The sequence below is a fragment of the Haemaphysalis longicornis genome, unplaced genomic scaffold (assembly GCF_048455015.1).
Source record: "Haemaphysalis longicornis isolate Haplotype H1 unplaced genomic scaffold, Haemaphysalis longicornis Haplotype H1 scaffold_6, whole genome shotgun sequence".
NCBI classification, from domain to species: Eukaryota; Metazoa; Arthropoda; class Arachnida; order Ixodida; family Ixodidae; genus Haemaphysalis; species Haemaphysalis longicornis.
The window spans coordinates 210,183,922-210,203,834 of NW_027526407.1; the positions used below are offsets into that span (position 1 = coordinate 210,183,922).

At 49.4% G+C, this 19,913-nt stretch overlaps 1 protein-coding gene across 3 annotated transcripts in view; it reads right to left on the reverse strand.

The window, feature by feature from the left end:
- LOC144141332 (methylthioribose-1-phosphate isomerase) overlaps window positions 1-19,913 on the reverse strand; it is a 52,940-nt gene that overhangs the window by 3,004 nt on the left and 30,023 nt on the right. For all 3 annotated transcript variants that reach the window (XM_077672910.1, XM_077672911.1, XM_077672912.1), the window contains 3 exons: window positions 18,453-18,628; window positions 13,428-13,661; window positions 4,833-5,000 (listed from right to left, as the gene is read on the reverse strand). In XM_077672910.1, the coding sequence (XP_077529036.1) occupies window positions 4,833-5,000; window positions 13,428-13,661; window positions 18,453-18,628 (578 nt within the window). The remainder of the gene's footprint in view (window positions 1-4,832; window positions 5,001-13,427; window positions 13,662-18,452; window positions 18,629-19,913) is intronic.

Below are 19,913 nucleotides of genomic sequence, written 5' to 3' on the forward strand. Positions count from 1 at the left end.
GCTCTCGCTGGCTGAAGTTTGAAATCCGACGAATGGTAAGCAAAGTGGTGAGTCAGCCGCGCCGCCACGATGGGGAGAGGGAGGGTGACACCCACGCCGTCTCCGTGACCTCGCCTCCAGACGAGTAGCGACAAGCCCGTTGGGGTCGTTCACCCGATGCAGGATCTGGCCGAGCCGCGGCGACGTAAAAGGAGGGAGCGTGTTTCAGCTTGTCCACCACGGGCGGTTTGGTCTGGTTTGGACCAGGCGTGAATCGGCCCCGCTGTCGGCGGGTCACCCTGTGCGACGCATTTAGGCCGGCCACTCTGGCACAACACCAGTGTACCCTCACAGAGCACATACGAGCACTTCTAAAGCGGGCTTCTCTACTGTATACAGGCAGCAGTCACTGCCCAGAGGGCGACACCCAGCGCTGCCTTGGGCAGATATGTGCAACACTGGGTCGGTCACTGTGCACCAGCACGTTCGTGGCTGGGGCACGCTCCGTTCTTGCTCCACCCTGTGAATCATTGAACCCGTGATAGCGGCGAGTTGCACGAAAATGGCATCCACTTCACCATGCTCCGCAACAGCGGACAGCTGCGGCAGGGACTTGGGCAGCTGCGGATTTTTGTTGCCCCAACAGCAGCTGTCAATCCAGAAACGATGCGGGTTCGTTATTTAGTTCTGGTGTAGATGTTCCCATTCAACAGCCTCAGACTTCGACAAGTGCTGGGGCTAAGGTTCGTTTTTGACTTCGCACTGTATTTATAAACAAAACATGGTTCCCATCTGACGACTGTGGTTTTACTTTCATGTTGTAGGGTCTGGACAATGTGCGGCGCGAACATTTTCCCAAATACACCTCGCCATATCGTGTTATCACCTTCAAGATAGCCTGGCGCTCATGTCGAATTTGTGCTGCAGAGCGACGCGTGACACTTGTCAAGGGCGTTGTTTCTTGTTTTTTACCACTGAAGTGATAAGGATTTTGTGTGAGAACACAAAAAAGTATGCTTGGATGATATTTGAGAGAGACCGACTGACTCTCGAGTGGCTTCACAGAGCAGCACAGACATCTAGGCCACTACGTTGGTGGGCCCGCAAAAATCCAAAACTTGGTGTACAGCATTGATGTGTATATTGAATCATAACTTAGGAACATAGAAAAAACTTGTGCATCTTAGAATTCCTAAAATTTTTAGGCTGCGTAGAATGGTGTATACATTTTTCTGCATTTTTTTGTTTATTTGACCAATACACTGTAAATATTTTCACCTTTCACAAAACTCCTGTTATGTGTGTGAAAGAGCAGTCTATAAGCTAGAATTTTATGCATAGCAATGCTAAATGTGTCCAGTAGCTCAAGAGAAAAAAACTGTTTTTTGTGGAAGCACTCAAATTCAGCAACTTTTCCACCATAACGAAGGCATTTAGGCAAGCCCACCTGTTGTGTAAGACCATCTACTAGGCCGGCATTTACCCGTTCCCTGATCATGTGGCACCTATGATGCTTTTGCACAGTCCTTGAAAGCCATATTATTGGGTTCCACTGAACCATGAAAGTTCTACACAACTATATCACTGATGATGGCACCCACACAGCTAGCAAGTCCCTGTTTTTTGCTCTTTGTGGCGGCTTGAGTTTGCCACAAAGCACAACAGCTGAGTAAACCTAGCCATGTAGGCGACCGGATAGAAAAGCGTACACTGAACTTGACATCCAGCTAGACACCTGATACCAAGATTGGCTTGTTCTCTATAGGGATTGCACTGCAATGACACGTGATGATGGGCTAACAAGTCTTATGGGAATCGCTGGTGGGGCTGGGGGGGCGGTTGCACTGAAACGTATCACAGACACAGACAACGCAAAAAAAAAAAAGCTTTCAAGTGCTGCCTTCACATCGAAGTGGACGTTTTTTCAGTGTTGTCTGTCTGCACAAAATGTTCCAGCGCAACCTCCAATGATGCTATACTAATTAGCTGACACCAAGTTCATATTTTTGTAAGTATGGCCAAACATGCCAAACATGGTGGTCTGTGGACAGTGGCCCCATAGGGAAAAATTGCTTTGCTTAGACTAAAAAGAAATTGTCACAGGTGATTGTGATCTGTGACTGTGTGCAGTCTTCTTTTTAAACAAAAGAACTAATAAAATGCAAGCTTTGGGGGCAAACTCTGAGCTGGACAGGGCGAGTGATTTTCCCATCATCGATTTTGGAAGTGCTCCAATGTGACGTGTGAACGCCACCCGTTGGGAGTGCGGCCACCGCGGCAGTGACAGCCAATGGTGGGGCAGAGATTCACCAGGTACCCAAGTCTGCCTGCGTGCTTTGAAGGCGAAAGTCTGATGGCACTTACCAAGGTGGCGAGTTGGTGCATATCGTATTTGCACGAATATAACGCGAGTTTTTTTTTTTTTTCGAAATTACGTGCTCCAAAACGCACCTCGCGTTATATTCGGAATCGAGTTCAGCCACGAGGCGCGCGAGTCTGGAGAAAGGCGAGAAAGCCATCCCAGTTGAAGGAAACGAGGAACGGGAACATCGCGCCAAGTGAAAGGAGGAAAACCGAATCTGGAAAGAACTCGTCGCCCTTGTGACACACACGCGAAAACGCAAAAACACAGCGCGAGAGGAGCGCGAGGTCGAGGCACGAGTGGGATGAGGGAGAGGGCAAGAGCGAAGGTCACCCGGTCGCCCCTCGCCGCTGCCGCCGAGTTGAGGTGGTATATCATGTTCTGCACATCGTCAGCGTCGCGCCAAATGGAACTCGAATTTCTTTGTTCCGCGTCTGTTGAAGTGCTTTTTTTCCCCGTCTTCTCGTCTCGAGAGTCGTTCGCGTTTCGTGTGTTATGCGCACCCACGGACCTCACATGGAGAAGAGGACTCAGTACGACGCATCCTTTAAGAAGAAGGCAATCCTCCTGTCCGAAGACGTCGGCAACTCGTGCGCAGCGCGACGCCCCGGAGTGAACGAATCGACGATCCGGGGATGGAGGAAAAACTGCGATCGGATCTTCCATGCCGCGCCTACTTGGAAGACCTTCCGTGGACCGAAGAGTGGTCGTTACCCTGATCTAGAAAAGGGACTCGCAGAGTTCGTACGGGAACGTCGCGGCCAATTCTTGCCCGTGAATGCAGAAACGATTCAGTTGAAAGCGAGGGAGTTTGCGCGAGAGGCTGGTCTCTCTCGTGACACCTTCAAGGCTAGCCGCTCTTGGGTCCAGAAGTTCATGCGCCGCGCTCATTTTTCACTTCGTCGGAGAACCTCAATATGCCAAAAGCTCCCAGCCGACTACGAACAAAAGCTGATAGAATTCCAACGTCGTGATCCCCTTACGCACAGTCCGCAAGTACCTGATCGGTCAGATCGGCAATGCAGACGAAACGCCGATCTTCTTGGATATGCCGTCCAACTACGCCGTGGACGTTCGTGGCACGAAGGAGGTGCGCCTCCATACAATGGGAAACGAGGAGACTCGAGTGACGGCAATGCTGGCGTGCACGGCTGACGGACACAAGCTGCCGCCCTTCCTCATCTTCAAAAGGAAGACAATCCCGAAGAATGAGATTTTCCCTCCCCGCATGCACATCAGGTGCAACGAGAAGGGCTGGATGGACAGTGCGATGATGCGCGAGTGGCTTCACGTCGTGTGGGACAATCGCCCGGGTGCGGCGTTGGCGAAGACGTCCATGCTCGTGCTGGACGCCTTCAGAGGACACTTGACTGACGAAGTCAAGAATGCCATCAGGGAGGCCAAGAGCGACCTCATGGTGATTCCCGGGGGCATGACTTCACAAATGCAGCCTCTCGATGTTTGCATCAACAAACCCTTCAAGAATCGCGTGCGAAGAGAGTACGAGGAGTGGCTGGCCAAGAATAACAAGGCGCTCACACCGACGGGACGTGTCAAGCGGGCGTCGATCTCACAAGTCGCCCAGTGGATCGCGAACGCATGGGAGGCTATGCCGCGCTCAATTGTGTTGGGCGCCTTTCTCAAGTGTTGCATCTCCAACAACATTGATAGCACGAACGACGACGCGATCTTCACGGACAGTGACAAGGAGATCAGCAGCAGCGACGACGAGTAGAATAAAAATGAAAAACGTACGTCGCCTTTCGGTCTCTTTTCACTTTTTTGTGTTCTCAAGAGTTCGCGTTATAATAGTAATAATATTTTGTTTCTTATTTATGCCACCAAAATCAACCTTCACGTTATATTCGTGCAAATACGCTAATTACAAAGAGGGGTGTTAACAGCTCGGCACAGTCTCACAAAGCACAGGTTGTTGCAAAACACAAAAGTGGGGGAATTACTGAAGCCGTAGAAATAGAGCACCGAAAAGAACAATGCATGAGCTTACCCTTGTTGTCCCTCTCGCAAAAAGTAATTTTCTTTCCCACTTGTTTGTGGCACATCGCGTCAGTGCAGCGTGACGACCGGTTCGGTTATCTCCAGCTTTTGTGTTGTTTCTGCTTTTGTTGTATTTTTTTACTGTCAGCGTATATATGTGACATGTTGACAAATAAAGTCAGTTGTAAGTCAGCGCTTGTGGTTGTCACTTGCCTCCTTCTTATGTTTCGTCTGTGTTGCACTGCTCTTGGTCAAGGACTTCTGTGCTGCATCCTGTTTGCGTCCCTCTCTTTGGATGCGAATTACTCTCCCGGGCAGAGTTGGCCGCACTGGACGTGGCAGCTTCCCCCCGTCACGTGCCGCCACGTGCACTATCAGGGGTCTAGTGTGCTTTGGTGACCCGGGCTCGCATCCAACACACACCCAATTCATTCTCCCTTCACCTTTTGGGGCCGTTCAGGTTTTCTGAGGCTTCAAAACAGCAGGGACTCACCCGCGGGGGCGAGTGGCACCCCCTGCACAGAGGTCATCTCGGCAGCCGGCCTCTCCTCGATGGGGATCTCCTGGCCCGTCGCCTTGCCAGGGTCCACCGTGGTGGTCGGGGAGGCCACGTAGAAGGGCACCCCGTGGTGGCGCGCACAGATGGCCAGCTGGTACGTGCCTGCACCAACACACCAGGGACTGCTAGGACGTGCACCTGTCCACTGAGCGTGGGGCCACTCACTGCCGCACCACGCACTGGAGCAGGCTCCACGCAGGTGTCGCATGCCACATTGGCGCGGTTCCAACACGCGCTTTCTTTTGCTAGAAGTAGCCTTTAAATTTGTGTGCATGTTACCATCACGCTCAAATCTGCTGAAAAGCAGCTCGCAGCATCACCATGGACACCAACTCCTCCCAAAATCCAATTCAATCCATCAACATCGTGGGAGTAAGTTTTGGAGTACTGTTGCGCACATTGCTGCTGCTGCTGCTGCTGCAATTACTACCACTACTAACAAAATTTTCTCTGCTGGGTATGTGGTGCCATGCCTCTTGCATCTGTGCGGTAAAATTGATGTCAAGTTATTTTTCCAAATTTTCCAAAGTAAACTTGGCTGCACGTTACAATCGGGGCACATCAGAACCAGGTTTATTTTGCACCTCGTGCCTCTCCTAAAGCCGCCACTCTCTCCACACTAAAGCCATGCGCACTGGGCCGTCCGGGCCCACACAGCACAATTTAAATGCGCCTGCATGGATTACTCCTCCACGTCTTCATTCTGTGGCAAAACAAGGCCTGTTCCACGCACTGTTGAAACCATGCCGAAGCAGTGGTGAACCCCAGAGGGAGACAGGCGGTGGGGCCAGAGCAAGCCGACATCAGGCACTGCGAAGCTTGTGATGCGTGCTTTAACCTCGGGGGAAACTGGGGGCCCACTATTTCACCTCACACAATCCCTCGTTCACCCTGTACAAAACACACTCTGGGAGCCTGACCATGACCAGACTGCCACACTTCAGAGTTGACAACTTCTTTGCATCCAGGCAGGGTCTGCTCTATGCTCCAATGGAAAACAACAACACACACACGAACACACATCTCCGTATGGCAATTCTCAAGAGAAGCAACTGTGTGCGATCATCCCTTCATTGGGAACTCCCTTTGAGAGTGTGGACAGAGCTTGAATCATGTGCAAACAAGTGCCAGCACGTGAACAGCAGTGCCGTGCCCATTGCAAGGAACAAAACTCTAGCTAGTGCTAACAGTCCCTTTCCTTAAAGAAAGACGAAGACGTGGCACTAACCAGGGCCCGTTTGCCCGAACGCGATAAGTGCGGGAATAAGTTCTCAACTACGGCTTTAGCACTGTCTAAGTAATAAGCCGTTTGCCCGAAACTGATACAAATGCTCGGTTAAGGTAGCGTTTACGCCGGGTTTCCTGGCAACCGGCTTATTTGCCGTGGCTTACTTCGACTTATTTGCGCTTATTTTTAAGCGGGAACTTAATCGAGAACTTATGCGTAGGGGCAAATGGGCCCAGATGTGGACGAAGACGACCAAAGACAGATACATGCGCCTGTTTCTGTCATTTGTCTTCTTTGTCCACATCTGGTTAGCGCCACGTTTTCTTTGTTCTTTAAGGATGTACCAACTCGCTCACAAACAAGTTTTGTTCAATCTATGCCATGCAAGGATTCAGCAGGCTCAATGACGGGTGGACCATTAACCCTTTGAGGGTCACGGCCGTACGTGTACGGCATCGCCAACACTTTCAAAATGGTCAATGACGTACATGTACGGCATCGCTTGTATCTTTAAAAAGCGCGCCTTTTCCGCCAACTTCTCCTGCTTGACATGTGCTGCCACACTTCGGAAATACGTCAAATTTTTTTCTTGCACCGATGGCTCTTCTTTTTTTTTTTATGACTTGCTTCAGCGGCGCGCCGGCTATTGCCTGCGCATCCGCTAACGAGGGGGAGTGCTGGGTATCGCCCACCGGACACCCGGGCGCCTCTCGCTTCTTGCGCCTGCCACAGACCAAGGTCGGCTGCAAAACTGATGAGGCTCTTTTCTCGTTTTCTTTTTGTATATTATGAGCGGTGCGCTCTATCGCTCCCGCATCCGGCCGCGCAGCGGCTGTTTCGTTATCGTCCTCCGGGCGCTTCCCGCTTTTTGCGCCCGCGAAACTGATGTCTATCTGATTTTGATTCACTCAAAAGGTGCCGGCTTGTTACTCTCTCGTTTTTATTTAGAATTTTTCTTGAGTAACGCCATAATAAACCACATATATGTAACAACACAAATGATTTTTTTGTCACTTTACAGTCACCCAAAGAAATTTTTGAATGTTGTTTCTCGATATAGATTCGTCCGTAGAATTTAAATCAGCAATGAAAAAAATCGACCCTGGGGGGACGCATTTGGCGAAAAAATTCGACCCTCAAAGGCTTAATAACTGGCATTACAAAGAAAAAAAGCAAGGATCAAGGCTGATGGCTTACAGTACTCCTCCCTTTGTGCCCTACTGGATTTTGGTGAACCCATCTGAATGAGACAACAAAAGTAAAAAAGAAAGAAAAGAGCTCCAACCTAGCGGATGATGGTCACAGATAATTCCAGCTCTCAGTCTTTCAAGAACAGAATTCAAGTCTAGTTTTATGCACTATAGCTTTTGATTTGATTTGATTTATTCCCGAGTTTTCCGCATCGGCCACACAGACGATGAGGCGCGCCATAGTGGAGGGTTCCAGATTAATTTTGACCACCTGGGGATCTGAAACGTGCGCCGAAATTTCAAACACACGGGCGTTTCCACTTTTCGCCTCCATCAGAATATACGCTATAGCTTCATCTCAGGTACAAGATGTTTAGTGCAGGGATAGGGCTTAATTTACTCTACCTAGCGACATCGAACACGCCTCAAAATCTTGGCACACAGGCCTTTCTGTATTTAGCCCTAGTCATAAAGACAGCTTTCGGGAACGGATATCGAACCCACGACCTCATGCTTGGTATGGCCATCCAAAGAGAAAAACCACCCTGGCTGCCAACTTGGGGTGCCACCAAAGCAACTCTCCCTATCTGATCCACAAGAATACCAAAGGTGTGCAAATAGGCAAAACTTTGCATACTCTGCAAACAGTGCTTGCTATTCGGTTCAATTCAATTTTCAGCGCAGTTTCGCCACTCAGAGTATTCGGTGCGCACAAATAACAGAGCCAATGACACAGTGAAACCCCGATGCTGCGTCCCCCGGTCTTAAACGACCTGCGTCTTACGACTGATCGCTGCTGTCCCGGCAAGCTCCCGACAGAAGCGATGCACTACAAGCCCCGATAATACAATGCTCGGGTGCACGCGTCATGTGAGGGAGGTCTGAGCCAGTGGTTTTCCCACCTTGTACACCGCCTCGTCCCGACCTTTTTCCATTCACAGCCCCCGTTTGACGCGGCTCAATACGGGCCAGACCACTTGCGGGACAGGCGCACGCAAGCAGGCGGGCACTGGCAGGCAGGACGCGGGGCAGCAGAACGCCCACCGCGAGAAGTCAATGTCGGCAGACCACCCATTTGAAGCTCCCGTTGAGCTGACGAATCTAGAAACACACGTGACGCAACCCCACGGCGATGACCGAGCACCCGCTTCCCTCACCCGCTCGATCCAAGTGTCTTCCTTTCAAGACGCTCTCTCTGCTTATCGGTATCGCTCAAAGCTGCGTTGTCGCCCCGTTCCTTTTTCTCCTGCCCTTTTCCCATCGCCGCTTCGTACCACCGTCCATTTTTCTCGGCCTCGGCAGTTTCACCCTCCCGCCTGTGCCCCTCTCCATTTGCCTGGCTGCATCGGCCTTCCCAGCTTGTCCAGCGCATGCATGGCGCGCATGCATGGCGGGCTAGCACGGACGGGGGCACAAAATAGGCGTGGCCTTTTTTTAGAAACCTGGGATTTCAGCTTAACGTTCGCAAATTACGTGAGAATGTGCTAAATATAGCATTTTGAATAAGTCGTGTGTAACCATCTACTAGGCCCGCATTTACCTGTACCCCGAAATGTAGTTGGCTATGCTGCCCAACATGCAAACTTTCAAGTCTCACTGCAAGGCACGCCTGTTCAGGTTGGCTTCTTCACATGACGAAGAAGCTATGCACAAAATCCTACCATGCGCAAGCTTTCTTGTGTAAGCTCAAAGCGTGCAAAGTCCTGTGTACGTAAGCAGCAGTGAAATGCTACTTGTGTAAAATTTGCAAGCTGAAAAGAAGAAGTTTCCGGCAATACAGTAAGTGTGTGTAGTAAGTAAGTGAGCGAGTGTGGGAAATCGAGAGTTGTTAGTGGCAATATAAAAGCCATGTGCAGCCAATGACTGGGGGACGGAAGTTGTTCAAACATGGCGTTCACAGCATGTGGTGGCAGTGGTTGTTCCACCGCTCTGACACTCCGTCCCAATCTTGTGTATTCGTGCCCCTTCCCCATCAAGTGCTGGTGTTTGTCAAGTCCTGACTGCCATTTCTATTCTCGTTAGCTCCGTTTCAGAAGCTTTATAATCAATAAAGTAAAATATTCTACTCAAGGATACTCCATTTCATTTGCACCTAGTTTTTACCACTTATATTCGAAAACATTCCATTTGATTTGCTGTGCAGTCACTTTTTACTATTGATATTGAATCCGCAGCCTCAAATGCAATGTTTGTATAGGCTCCGTGCGCTGGTGTTTCGAGTGCGACCGCAGCGCCGCCAGCGCCGCGACTGCGGCGCCGTCATAAATCGGATGTTGGTCAGCCCGAAGGAGCGGCTGTACCGGGCGGAGATTCCGCAGTCGTGAAAAAGTCGAGCTAGTAGTGCGTATTTCTGTATGTATTGCTGGGTCTACGGCTCCCGCAACATTTTAAAAAGGTTGCGAGGAGGCTGGCGAAAAAATAGTTTATCTCGGTTCCCTTGAAATGAAGCGGAAAGGCGATAGCGATGAACCCGCGCAGTGCGACGAGCAATGTAAACAACGCCGATCGACTTCTGGCCATAAGCGTTCGTTTTGCTGTTTTGTGTGAATGTGGTTTATACTCTCGGATCTTGTTTCTGTGCACACCCGCCATCAACTTCGGATGGAGGGGGGGACATGCGACAGCCCGGCGAAACTTGCATAAGCAACGCGAACTTCATCGGGAACAAAAACAGCGCGCCAGCATACACCCCACCAATCTTACCTGACGAGTGCTACGGAATATGGCGCAGCGTAACGGTCGACACAAAACTGCAGTGATCCCACAGGCAACCACCGCAGCTAAACGAATGGGCCATTAATATGCGCGTCAATCATCTTGAAGCAGTGACGGTGTCGGTCGTTTTCTTTTCTTCTTTTATTTATTTTTTTTTTGTCGATGAGCTTATGCCTCCCCGGCATTTTAGCATTACGTGTTGCTTATGCTTTAGCAATCTGTATTGTTTATTCCTCTTCTGTATTATGGTGCTCATCGCTGCTTACCCTTTCCTAGGTGTACGCGCGGAACTTCTGCCCGTGCGGCCTCGGCCGCTGCTTTGACGCAGATATCGCGGCCAACTCCATACGACTAACATTTCGCTGATTCGGGCAGAGCTGGAACACCGGCGTTGATGCCGGCGCTAAAATTTGGCAATAGCTGCCTGGTGCTCACCGTTATGAGTTGACAAACATAGCAACTGCATCAGCATGTTTACGCGAGCCGTGGCACCCGGCCTTGCGCGTGCAGCTTCCCCCGCCTACCTCGCTTAGACTCACTGAACTCGTAATGAAGTGCAGAGATGCGTGAGCCGCGTGTTAACAACAGAACTCATAACCGTTCACTGTACCCGCCTTTAACTAAAAGTCGCAGCCCAAGGTCACGCCTGTTATGTGCCCAATGCCATTGCTGGAAACATCGGACAGGTCAGTTGCGTTCGCTAGCTCCTCCCGGACGCAGTAAACATTGTTTGCGGCGTGTGGCTGCCGCGTTTTGAGGTTTTCTTAGACAAAAAAGAAAACGAGCCAGTATCTCCCACCTCTCTAAAACTGTTAAAACGAGCGCACTGGTTTGAGCAATCAGTCATCGGAGCGTAGCACGGGCAGTACGGGGAAGGGCGCAAGCGACGACCACAACATCCGATAAATGCCTCCAGTGGCCGTAGATGGCGCTATTTATTCAGGCGCTTGTGTCGCCACCATACCAGCGCACGGAGCCTATACATAGTACCTCTGGTAAGTACCCTTGGAGCTGGAGACAGCCAACATGTCTGTGCCCTCAGTGTATAAACTTCTACGCAGAAGCTTCAGCATGGAGGCACACTCTCAAGAGATAAATGTGGGGTGATTATGAGGAGGTCACACCACTAGAGCAAAAGCACTTGCCACATCAGAACACACACACACAGTTGGAGACCAAAGGAGTTGCAGGCATGCCACACGTTGCACTGTTGTGACCCCTGAAGAACCAGTGACAAATTCTATTCGCCAAAAGTGCTCCCATAAGCAATTAATGACGCGTACGAAGTTCCTCAGACGGAATCTATGTCACTCAAAATTCTGGAATTTTGGATGTGACCTTTCAAAGCACTGCAGATCACAGAGTCAGCAACATTCTGCAACTGAACCTACACCAGCCTGAAACCTTTCACGGTATGGCCAAATTAATTCAGAGCAAGAAACACCAAACTAGAAAACTGCTACACAGGGCTCTGAGAAGAGTGCCCAGGAAGGAATGATACTGTGTGAGACGATGAAGATGAAACACGAAGGATGTGCCGTGAACCAACGGGTCAGCAACCAAGTCCTGTTCAAAGGGACCCTGAAACACTTACCATCGACTATTCGGAATGTATCTTGGGGCAAAGTCTATTGTCCCAGCATTCTCCCCCCTCAAGAATTTTGAAAATCCGTTCACTACCAACAACACTACGTGCCATGAGAAATCACATTGTTCCCTCTCAACTCGACCGCAGACAACATGACGAAAGCTACGCGCTTTCTCCTGGAGAGGGGGGCAGCTCATGGCATTCTCTTTGGCAGCCTTCGCTATATCACAGGCCGGGGAGTTTCTCTCCTTTTATTTCCGATTTGCTGGTCTATTTCCGACATGGCGCCACAAAAAAGGGGGCATGGCTGCCTGCTCGCAAGCACGCGCTCAGGCTGGTAGGGCGTTTTTGAGGCAATAAACGTTTGTTGTCGAGTGGTCTCTTTGAAAGGGGAGTATTCACTCAAAACACAAAAGAAATGCCAAAACTGTGCGTACAGGTTCAGGCATCGAGGAGGTTGGTACACAGCGCCAACGATGGCAATTCATCACAGGAAATGCGAGAAACAGGCTGTGAGGTTGACCAGCAACAGCCAATAGGGCAGCCATGGCCCAAATGACGTCGTTTAGGCCATCCCGGGGGTGCCTAATGAGGAAAATCGAAGGAAGCGCGATTGGTTTTTCCACGTCTTTTACAGCGATTTGTGCACTCAACATGCACGTGCAATATTTGGCTCAGGTATTCCTGGCAGTGTAATCTAAACATCGCGTAGGTTTAAGTCAAAGCTTTCCTAAGCCAATTCACATGTTTTTTTGCAAAGAAAAGAAAAAGAACAGTGCTGGTGATTGATTTTCTGGTGATTCTTCTGCTTCTGAGCCACGCAAACATGCAAAAGCCTCGGACCTCCTCTGTGTGAAATGAAGGGCCGCAAGTGCTGGACTACACGACACAGCCCTTGGACAAGAGGAGTCCGGCCATCCTGCTTGGGTAATCCTTTAATTAAAGGGGCTCACAGAAGCTTGCTTCAAAAAGAAGACTGCTTTCTCCCGATGACAGAGATGCCAATCTTATCGCAAACATCATGCAGGCATTAAGGAAAACGTGCGAAGCAGTGGCGACTTTCCAACCACACTGCAGTGATTTTTCTGTGACATCACAGAACTTCGTGCCACTGCTGGCATACGCACGACTGGGCAATCGCAGTGGGGCCCCCATAAATCCGTTTGGATCCCATCACTTGAGTGCTAATGTGCAGCTCACACCAGTGGCAACCATGTTTTCAGTGATGGCCTCCACGGTATCACTCCTGCCGACACTGCGTCAGAGTCCTTCAATGCCTTTCTGGTCATGAAACTTCGCCGTCACGCTATGGAAGAGCTTTGTGCGCTACCGCGCCGCGGCGCTGGTGTTGGTCGGAGGGCAGCCGGGGGCGTCGTCAGAGCGCGTTTGGCAGGGAATGGACCACACAGTAAGATGGACCACAGTAAGACACTCGCCGGCTTATCAGCAGTGCGCTTTCGCTTTACGGGTCATGGGCCGCTCAAATGGACTTATTTTGTGAGTGGCGAAAAAATTTCATGCGAACGGGCATGCTGCTACTGCGTTTCTGCCTGCCGGTCTGGCTACAGAGCAGCGGCGGCCGCCCGATGCCCTCCGATCTGCGGTGGTGCCCCTCGCAGTAGCCTTTGTCCCCGTACGAAACTTAGCCGGGAGTTTCACGACCAGAGAAGCATTGAAGGACTCTGCTTACGTCATGCTTCTTAATATTCCTTGCGTTTTTCTGGTTAAGGAGCATCCTTTGTGGTTGGCTGAGTGAGTTGCCAAAGACTAGTGCTCCCCCTTAGAGAAGGAGTGGCACCCGGACTGACCGATCTTGTTGGCGGTGTCGCCATTGGCGGTGACCCGGTCGGCGCCCACCACGACCGCGTCCACCTGGCGGGTGGCCATGAGTGCAGCCACCATGCTGTCGCAGATGAGCGTCGCAGGGATGCGGTCGTGCAGGAGCTCGTAGGCCGTCAGCCGCGAGCCCTGGTTGTAAGGGCGCGTCTCCGTGCAGTAGGCCCGCTCCAGGTGCCCCTGCTCATGCAGGTGCCGCACCACGCCTGCGGGCACCAACCATTCGGGCAACAGGCAGAGGCAAGAGGAAACGACCAGCTCTGGCCATGCACAAGAGCATTTTAACAGAATTCGCTGCATTGAAGAAATGAGAGGGCACTGCTTCAATATGTTGCCTTTTCTTTTTCACCATCACAGTGAAAACAACTAGCTGTCTCTCACTTATTCGCCCTAAACTTGAAAATGCAAGCACTGTAGAGGATACCCGTTCACGCACTCCAACATTTAGGAACTCGAAAGGACTCTCAATCCCTTCCCCCCACTTGGCCCCTGTGACCTGTGGGAGGCTCCCATCCTTTCAACTACGAAGGGGAAAATCCCACCATAATTTTCTCCCGCAACTTACTGGCCACTGACATCGCAACGTATTTATACCTTTTGATGACTTGGCAAACGTGACATCCTCATTCCCTAACAGCCTATTTTGAGGTAGGACATGAACCAATCTTTTCATATTTTAATTTTCTCGTGCACGATCTTTGAGTAGACCAATTTACCACTTGCTGCCCTTCTGTCAACAGATGCCATTCACGTGCATGTTTATTTCCTGACGTCATGAGATTTGCAGCTATCCCCTTCGTTGCTCTATCGTCTGGTTACATTGCTTTCTTTCAGTGTTATGTCGCACCCCCCCCCCCCCTTTTTTCTTTTTTTTTTTTCACCTGTCTTTGGCACGATGTTAAGTCTGATGTGCATCATTTTGCCTCCTCCACTTGGGCTTCATGCCTGCAGTGTCTTGTAAATAAATTTTTAAAAATTGAGATACCGCTTATGTCTCGCCTTAAATATGCCTAACGTTTTCTTTTTTGCCCAATCAACAATGTTGACAGGCACAAACATTGCCACCACACTTAGCAGTATGGAAATGCTTCTAAACTTTTTTACTCCAGAAACGTCTTGTTCAGGGTTTCATTAACTTGGGGCGCACATTCTTGGCACCTGCTCTGCCCTCGCCAGGCTATGCCCCCTCCACATTTCTTTTCAGCCACACCCGGTCCTGCGCTATGGGCCTTGTGCGCTGGTATGGCGGCGCCACTGATTCGGTGTGTTCCGCGCCACCTTTCGGACAACGACGACATAACTTCTGAATTCCGCGAGCAAGCGACGTCTACTAGTGTCTCGTTCGGCAGTGTACGAATGTCAGCACAAGAAAGAAAGAATGGCTGCTATTCTTTTTAAATGCGATACAAACAGCCGAACGGTACCTAAATAAAGAGAAAAGGTTTCGCAAGGGCGACAGGAAAGCGATTCATCAAAACAAAATCGGTTGTATGCAAGCGCCAGTCTCTTTCCACGCCGTATGGACAGCTGCAATTTCGCAATGGCTTCAATTGAAGTTCACCATTGGCGTCAGCGGCGGCGTCCGAATGAAAGACAAAAATAAAAAAGGCGAAAACCCGGAAGCAGGAGTGTGCGTGTGAGTGCGCATCGCCTCCCGCAAGCGATAATGTGTGTGAGAGAAGCTGCGATCGCTCCGCCAATGGGGACATCCCTGTGCTCCTGTTCTGTGAGGCCCCTCGTCCCCGCAAGAGCATTAAATTACGGCGCAATGTTCACGCGGCACCGGCAACAATATCCCCAGTGCACTTCATTTCCTTTTTCCACCTGAATCACTTAGCAGTAGTAGTGATGATTACATTTGTTCGGTTCTACCCTTTCGGTCCTTGTCAAGGCACAACTGACATAACTTCATAACTGGCATCATTTGGCGGACAGCTTAGCGAAGAGGAGACCGGCGACTCGACTTTCACGGGGCTTGCAGAAGCGAATTTCTCCCGTGTAAACCCCACTGTGCCTTGTACGTGTCAGGAAGTGATGCGATGTCCGTTGTGTGTGTGAAACCGCTGCGAAAGGTTTGTGTGTATATTGCGACACCAAGGATATGCGGCTTCGAGAGCCCGAAGATTCAGGTTTGTGGAGGCAGGTATTTGAAAATGCAACTGCTTGGGTAAACTCTACCTCAAACTGCTGAAACTATGATGAGTTCATTGGATGGGCCATAGTCCTTCGCTTTTTCAAGCGTTTTCATAGGTTTATAAACGCGTACTTAATATGCGAATACCTTATGTGCGTGAGGAAGCTTTCATGAAAGCCTCTAAGCGTTTATTTACCTTGTTGCTTATCGGTCGACATCGACACGGGCACAGATATGGTAGAGTGCACAACAGGAGCTATAATTGTGCACAAATAATTCCTCGCATTCGAGTGCCGATTAAAAAAAAGACAATTTGGAATAATAGAGATCGTTTCAAAGCTAATAGAGTTGTACGTGATGTTCGTGTAACTACATGCCAGCGTGAATATTAGTTATGCGCCTGCATGTTACCTTTGTCAGAAAAATATTTTGCCCAACAAGCTCCACTTGAACTCGTTTCCTTTCACCTATGTGGCAGAAGCGCAAACTAAAAGTTGTAGAGCAACATATGTTTGAGATATTGGAGAGTCATTTCAATAAAACTGTAGATGCGAGCCTCCGAATTGTGTCTAACCCGCCGCGGTGGCTCAGTGGCTAAGGCGTTGCGCTGCTGAGCACGAGGTCGCGGGTTCGATTCCCGGCCGCGGCGGCCGCTTTTCTGATGGAGGTGAAAAGCAAAAACGCCCGTGTGTACGAGATTTCGGCGCACGTTAAAGATCCCCAGGTGGTCAAAATTAATCCGGATCCCTCCACTACGGCGCGCCTCATCGCCTGCGTTGCGTCGGCGCGTTAAACCCTACAATCAATCAATCAACCGAATTGTGTCTATGTGTGTCCATCTGTTTATTGTTGTGTAGCTGTGTAGCGTAAACATTTACTTTTCTAATGTTTTCATTTTAAAGCTTTATATTTTGCTGGTATAACTACGTACAATGGAAGCATGCATATGCGTGGGATGCTCCTTGTATTTTCTGATGAGTGCGCAGTTATTATACTGACACCAATCTGTTTGAGGAGCTACAAAAGTAAGCACTTGTTCCGTTCTGTTGGATAGACAGCAGTTTTTCGCAGCGGTCTTACGCCAAGTAGCGGTCAGATACGCGAAATGCACCTATGTATCTGTTCTTTTTATTTTTTCTTGGGTACTGTGCTTTGTGCACGTCGGCGTCGCAAGCAGCTGATCCGTTTAGTTGTCTGCTTTTATTGGAGAAGGGGCACTTTCTAAAATATTTCAGCTTGTATTCCCGCACAACTCGTCAGTGGAATATTTCTATGAATATAACAACTGTGAACGTAATAAAACGCTGTAGTTGTTGTATACTAATTTTCCGGTTGTTGTTTAAATTGAGACCCGTAGCGAACTGCTGTATGTGTTTATTTTGTTCTTCAGAAAAAATTCCACTGCCGCTACCAGGTGGCGCCACATGTTTTTTTGCAACTGCAGTGCACGAGGCCTATAGGAAGACTAGCTTTACTGAACAGTCTCCCATTTTTCGTGGCACTTGCAAGCAACAACAAAAGTTGGAGGAAGACAAGGTGCCAGGGTTGCGATGCGGGACGTTGCTAACGGCCCACACAGCAGAGTTGGTACTGATTCATGCTCGCTAAAAACGTGCCCAGACAAAGGGCAAAGGAGGCGACGGGACAAGCGCCACCAGCAATACACTGCTGCTGGCGCTCTGTCGTCATTTTTGTTTTTTCTACGTCTCCCGACAGTGGGTTTTAATTTGTGGTATCTGGTATGACGTTGGTATCTATGGTATCTGCCATGACGTTGCGAGAGAATTTATATTTAAGTGTGTGTTTTGTTTTAATTAAAATTGGTTGGAAGTCAGCGCTTGTTTGTAGGCCTTTTTCTTGTTGTCCGTGGTCCGTTTTTGCGCCGTGAAGCTCATGGATTACCAACTAGCCGGCAGCCTCACACTTTTAGAATACAATGCTCTAGTGGCAGTGCACTCGGACAGAAATGGGGTGACGATGCTGATGATGATGATGGGGACGGTCACCGGTACCTGGAGAAGCAGCACCATACTCGGGTAGAAGCTAAGAACGGCAATAGCGCATGCACTGTACATCAACACATGCGCGTTTCGAAAGGAGACTGTGCTTAGTGTGTGACATCGTCTGTTTTTTCTCGCATAGTTTGTTGTAACGGCAGTAGTTTGTAAGCACATTAAGCCCGTAAAAATCACAGAAACCCCTCGTGTCGTGTTCACAACACTTGCAGCAACACATTCGTTGCTCAGCACCAAGTAACAGCAGCCTGCAGTGATAAGACGCACAGGCAACTGAAGTTGCCCATGAGCCTTGTCACTGTCTTCTTTGTCCGTGTTCTTTATTTCGTGCACCGAAGCTGCAAGTTACGGAGTACCAACTAGCCTGAACTCAAGCCCTTCTTCAACGTCAGTTGTCATTCTTAATTAAGGCTGCGTTCCAATTTGTTGACAGCTTGGCAGACGCCTTATGAAGCGGTCTAATTAGGTGTTTAAAGCAACGAGAACTAGAACTGTGCAGCAGCCACCACCACTGACAAAAAAATCGTAGCAGACATTGTTAACAAATGCAAGCCAGTTTCGTAAAAAAACAGATGCATTTTAATTAGAAACCGCAAAATTTAGAAAGTAAACAAAGGCACCTTCACAACAAAAAATTGCCCCAGATATTTGAATTAAGAGGACAAGTTAGTGTGTTACAATGTCAATATGCACAAAGGTGGTGCTGGCAAGTTTGCCACAACACTACCGAGTGAAAAGGTGGCGCTGCTATCGTGTGTGTCCCACTTTAGACGGCCTGCGCTGCTGTTGGCTGGGATGCACGAAGCAGCCTTTGCTGCCGGCTGTGTCTGAAATGGAACGAGGCTCACCGAGCGCAGTGCCGTATCCCGCCGTGGCCAGGCTTCCCGTGTTGCAGTGGGTGAGCACGCTCAGCCGGGAGCGGGCCCCGCTGCAGCTGGCCACCATGTGCTCTGCCCCGTAGCGGCCGATGGCCCGGTTGGCCGCCACGTCCTTGGCCAGCATGCCTTCCGCCTCCGCACAGATCCTGCGCGACACGCTGTGCGCTAAGCTCGGGCTGGCCAAGTGCGGACCAGGCAATGGTCAATGCTACAGCATCCGCACACATTCTATATCCTAGATTTTATGCGAGATTTAGGCTGGGCCCCCATTTATGCACGCACTTCCACCACTGTCAAACTGCGGGCTTCTGGAGAATCTACTTTTAAAAAAATATTTTTAATCGGACCATAAAGACAAAAAAATACAACCTAGTTCAATTTGAAAGAACTAGCTTTCGGTATTAGGGGTGTGCAAATACCGAATAGCAGCTTTCGAATGAAATATCGAATCGAAATATGACAAAAAGCTGAATATTGAACCGAATATCAAATATGAAAATTTTTTTGCAGGGCTATTTTCCACAGCAGTCATGACATTCTTTTCACAACTCAAGGAACAAACTTTCAAACTTTCATGTGCAGCAATCCAGTTGCCGAACCACTTTGAGGTGGTACTTCAGAAAAGTGTAGTAGGCACGATACCCGTTAAAGGGGCAGACAACCGATTTTTGTCGAGTACATGTTCTCTATAACAAATGAAAGGCCACGTTTTATATAGCCGGGTAACCACAAGCAATTTATAAACAAATTGGCGTAAATAATTTTAATTTGGCAGGAAACCTTCCGAAATTGGAAGGGTGGCAGTTCGTAGTGTAGAAACTTGACACTACAATATGTGTCCCTCTCACGTGACCTGCAAACCTAGCACCTACTGCGACTGCTGAAACGTTTATTCACTTGTTGAAAACCTTTGGATTCAAGTATTTCTATAAGTTTAAATTGTATATGTATTTTTTTAACATTATTCTGAAAATTTTTAAGAAACGCCACCCGCCACCTCTGGGTTGCTCTGTGTGGCTAACTCAGCTTCCCTGCCCACAGTCAACGGCAGCGTTCAGTAAACAGACCCAGTGGAGAAGCTTTGACGAGTCTTCCGGAGTCAGGGGCGCTTCTCGTGCCGAAATATTCGATTTCAGTTTCCAAATACGCCGTCAGCGTAAAAAAAAAAGAAAAAGGACGTCCGCGCCCGGGGAGAATCGAACCGCCGATCTCCACAGCGTCAAGCCAGATTCTACCTATCGTCCATCCCAACAGATGGCGCCTCCGTGCACAATAGACTAGAGAATAAAAAAAACACATAAAGGAATAAGAAAGCCTGAGATTCACACTTTTTCAGCTCAGGACAATTTCTTAAATATCGCTTTTCATCTCGCATACAGACAAAAGCATGTTGCCGCGCTACTGTGTCATGGTTGCCACCCGCCGCGGTGG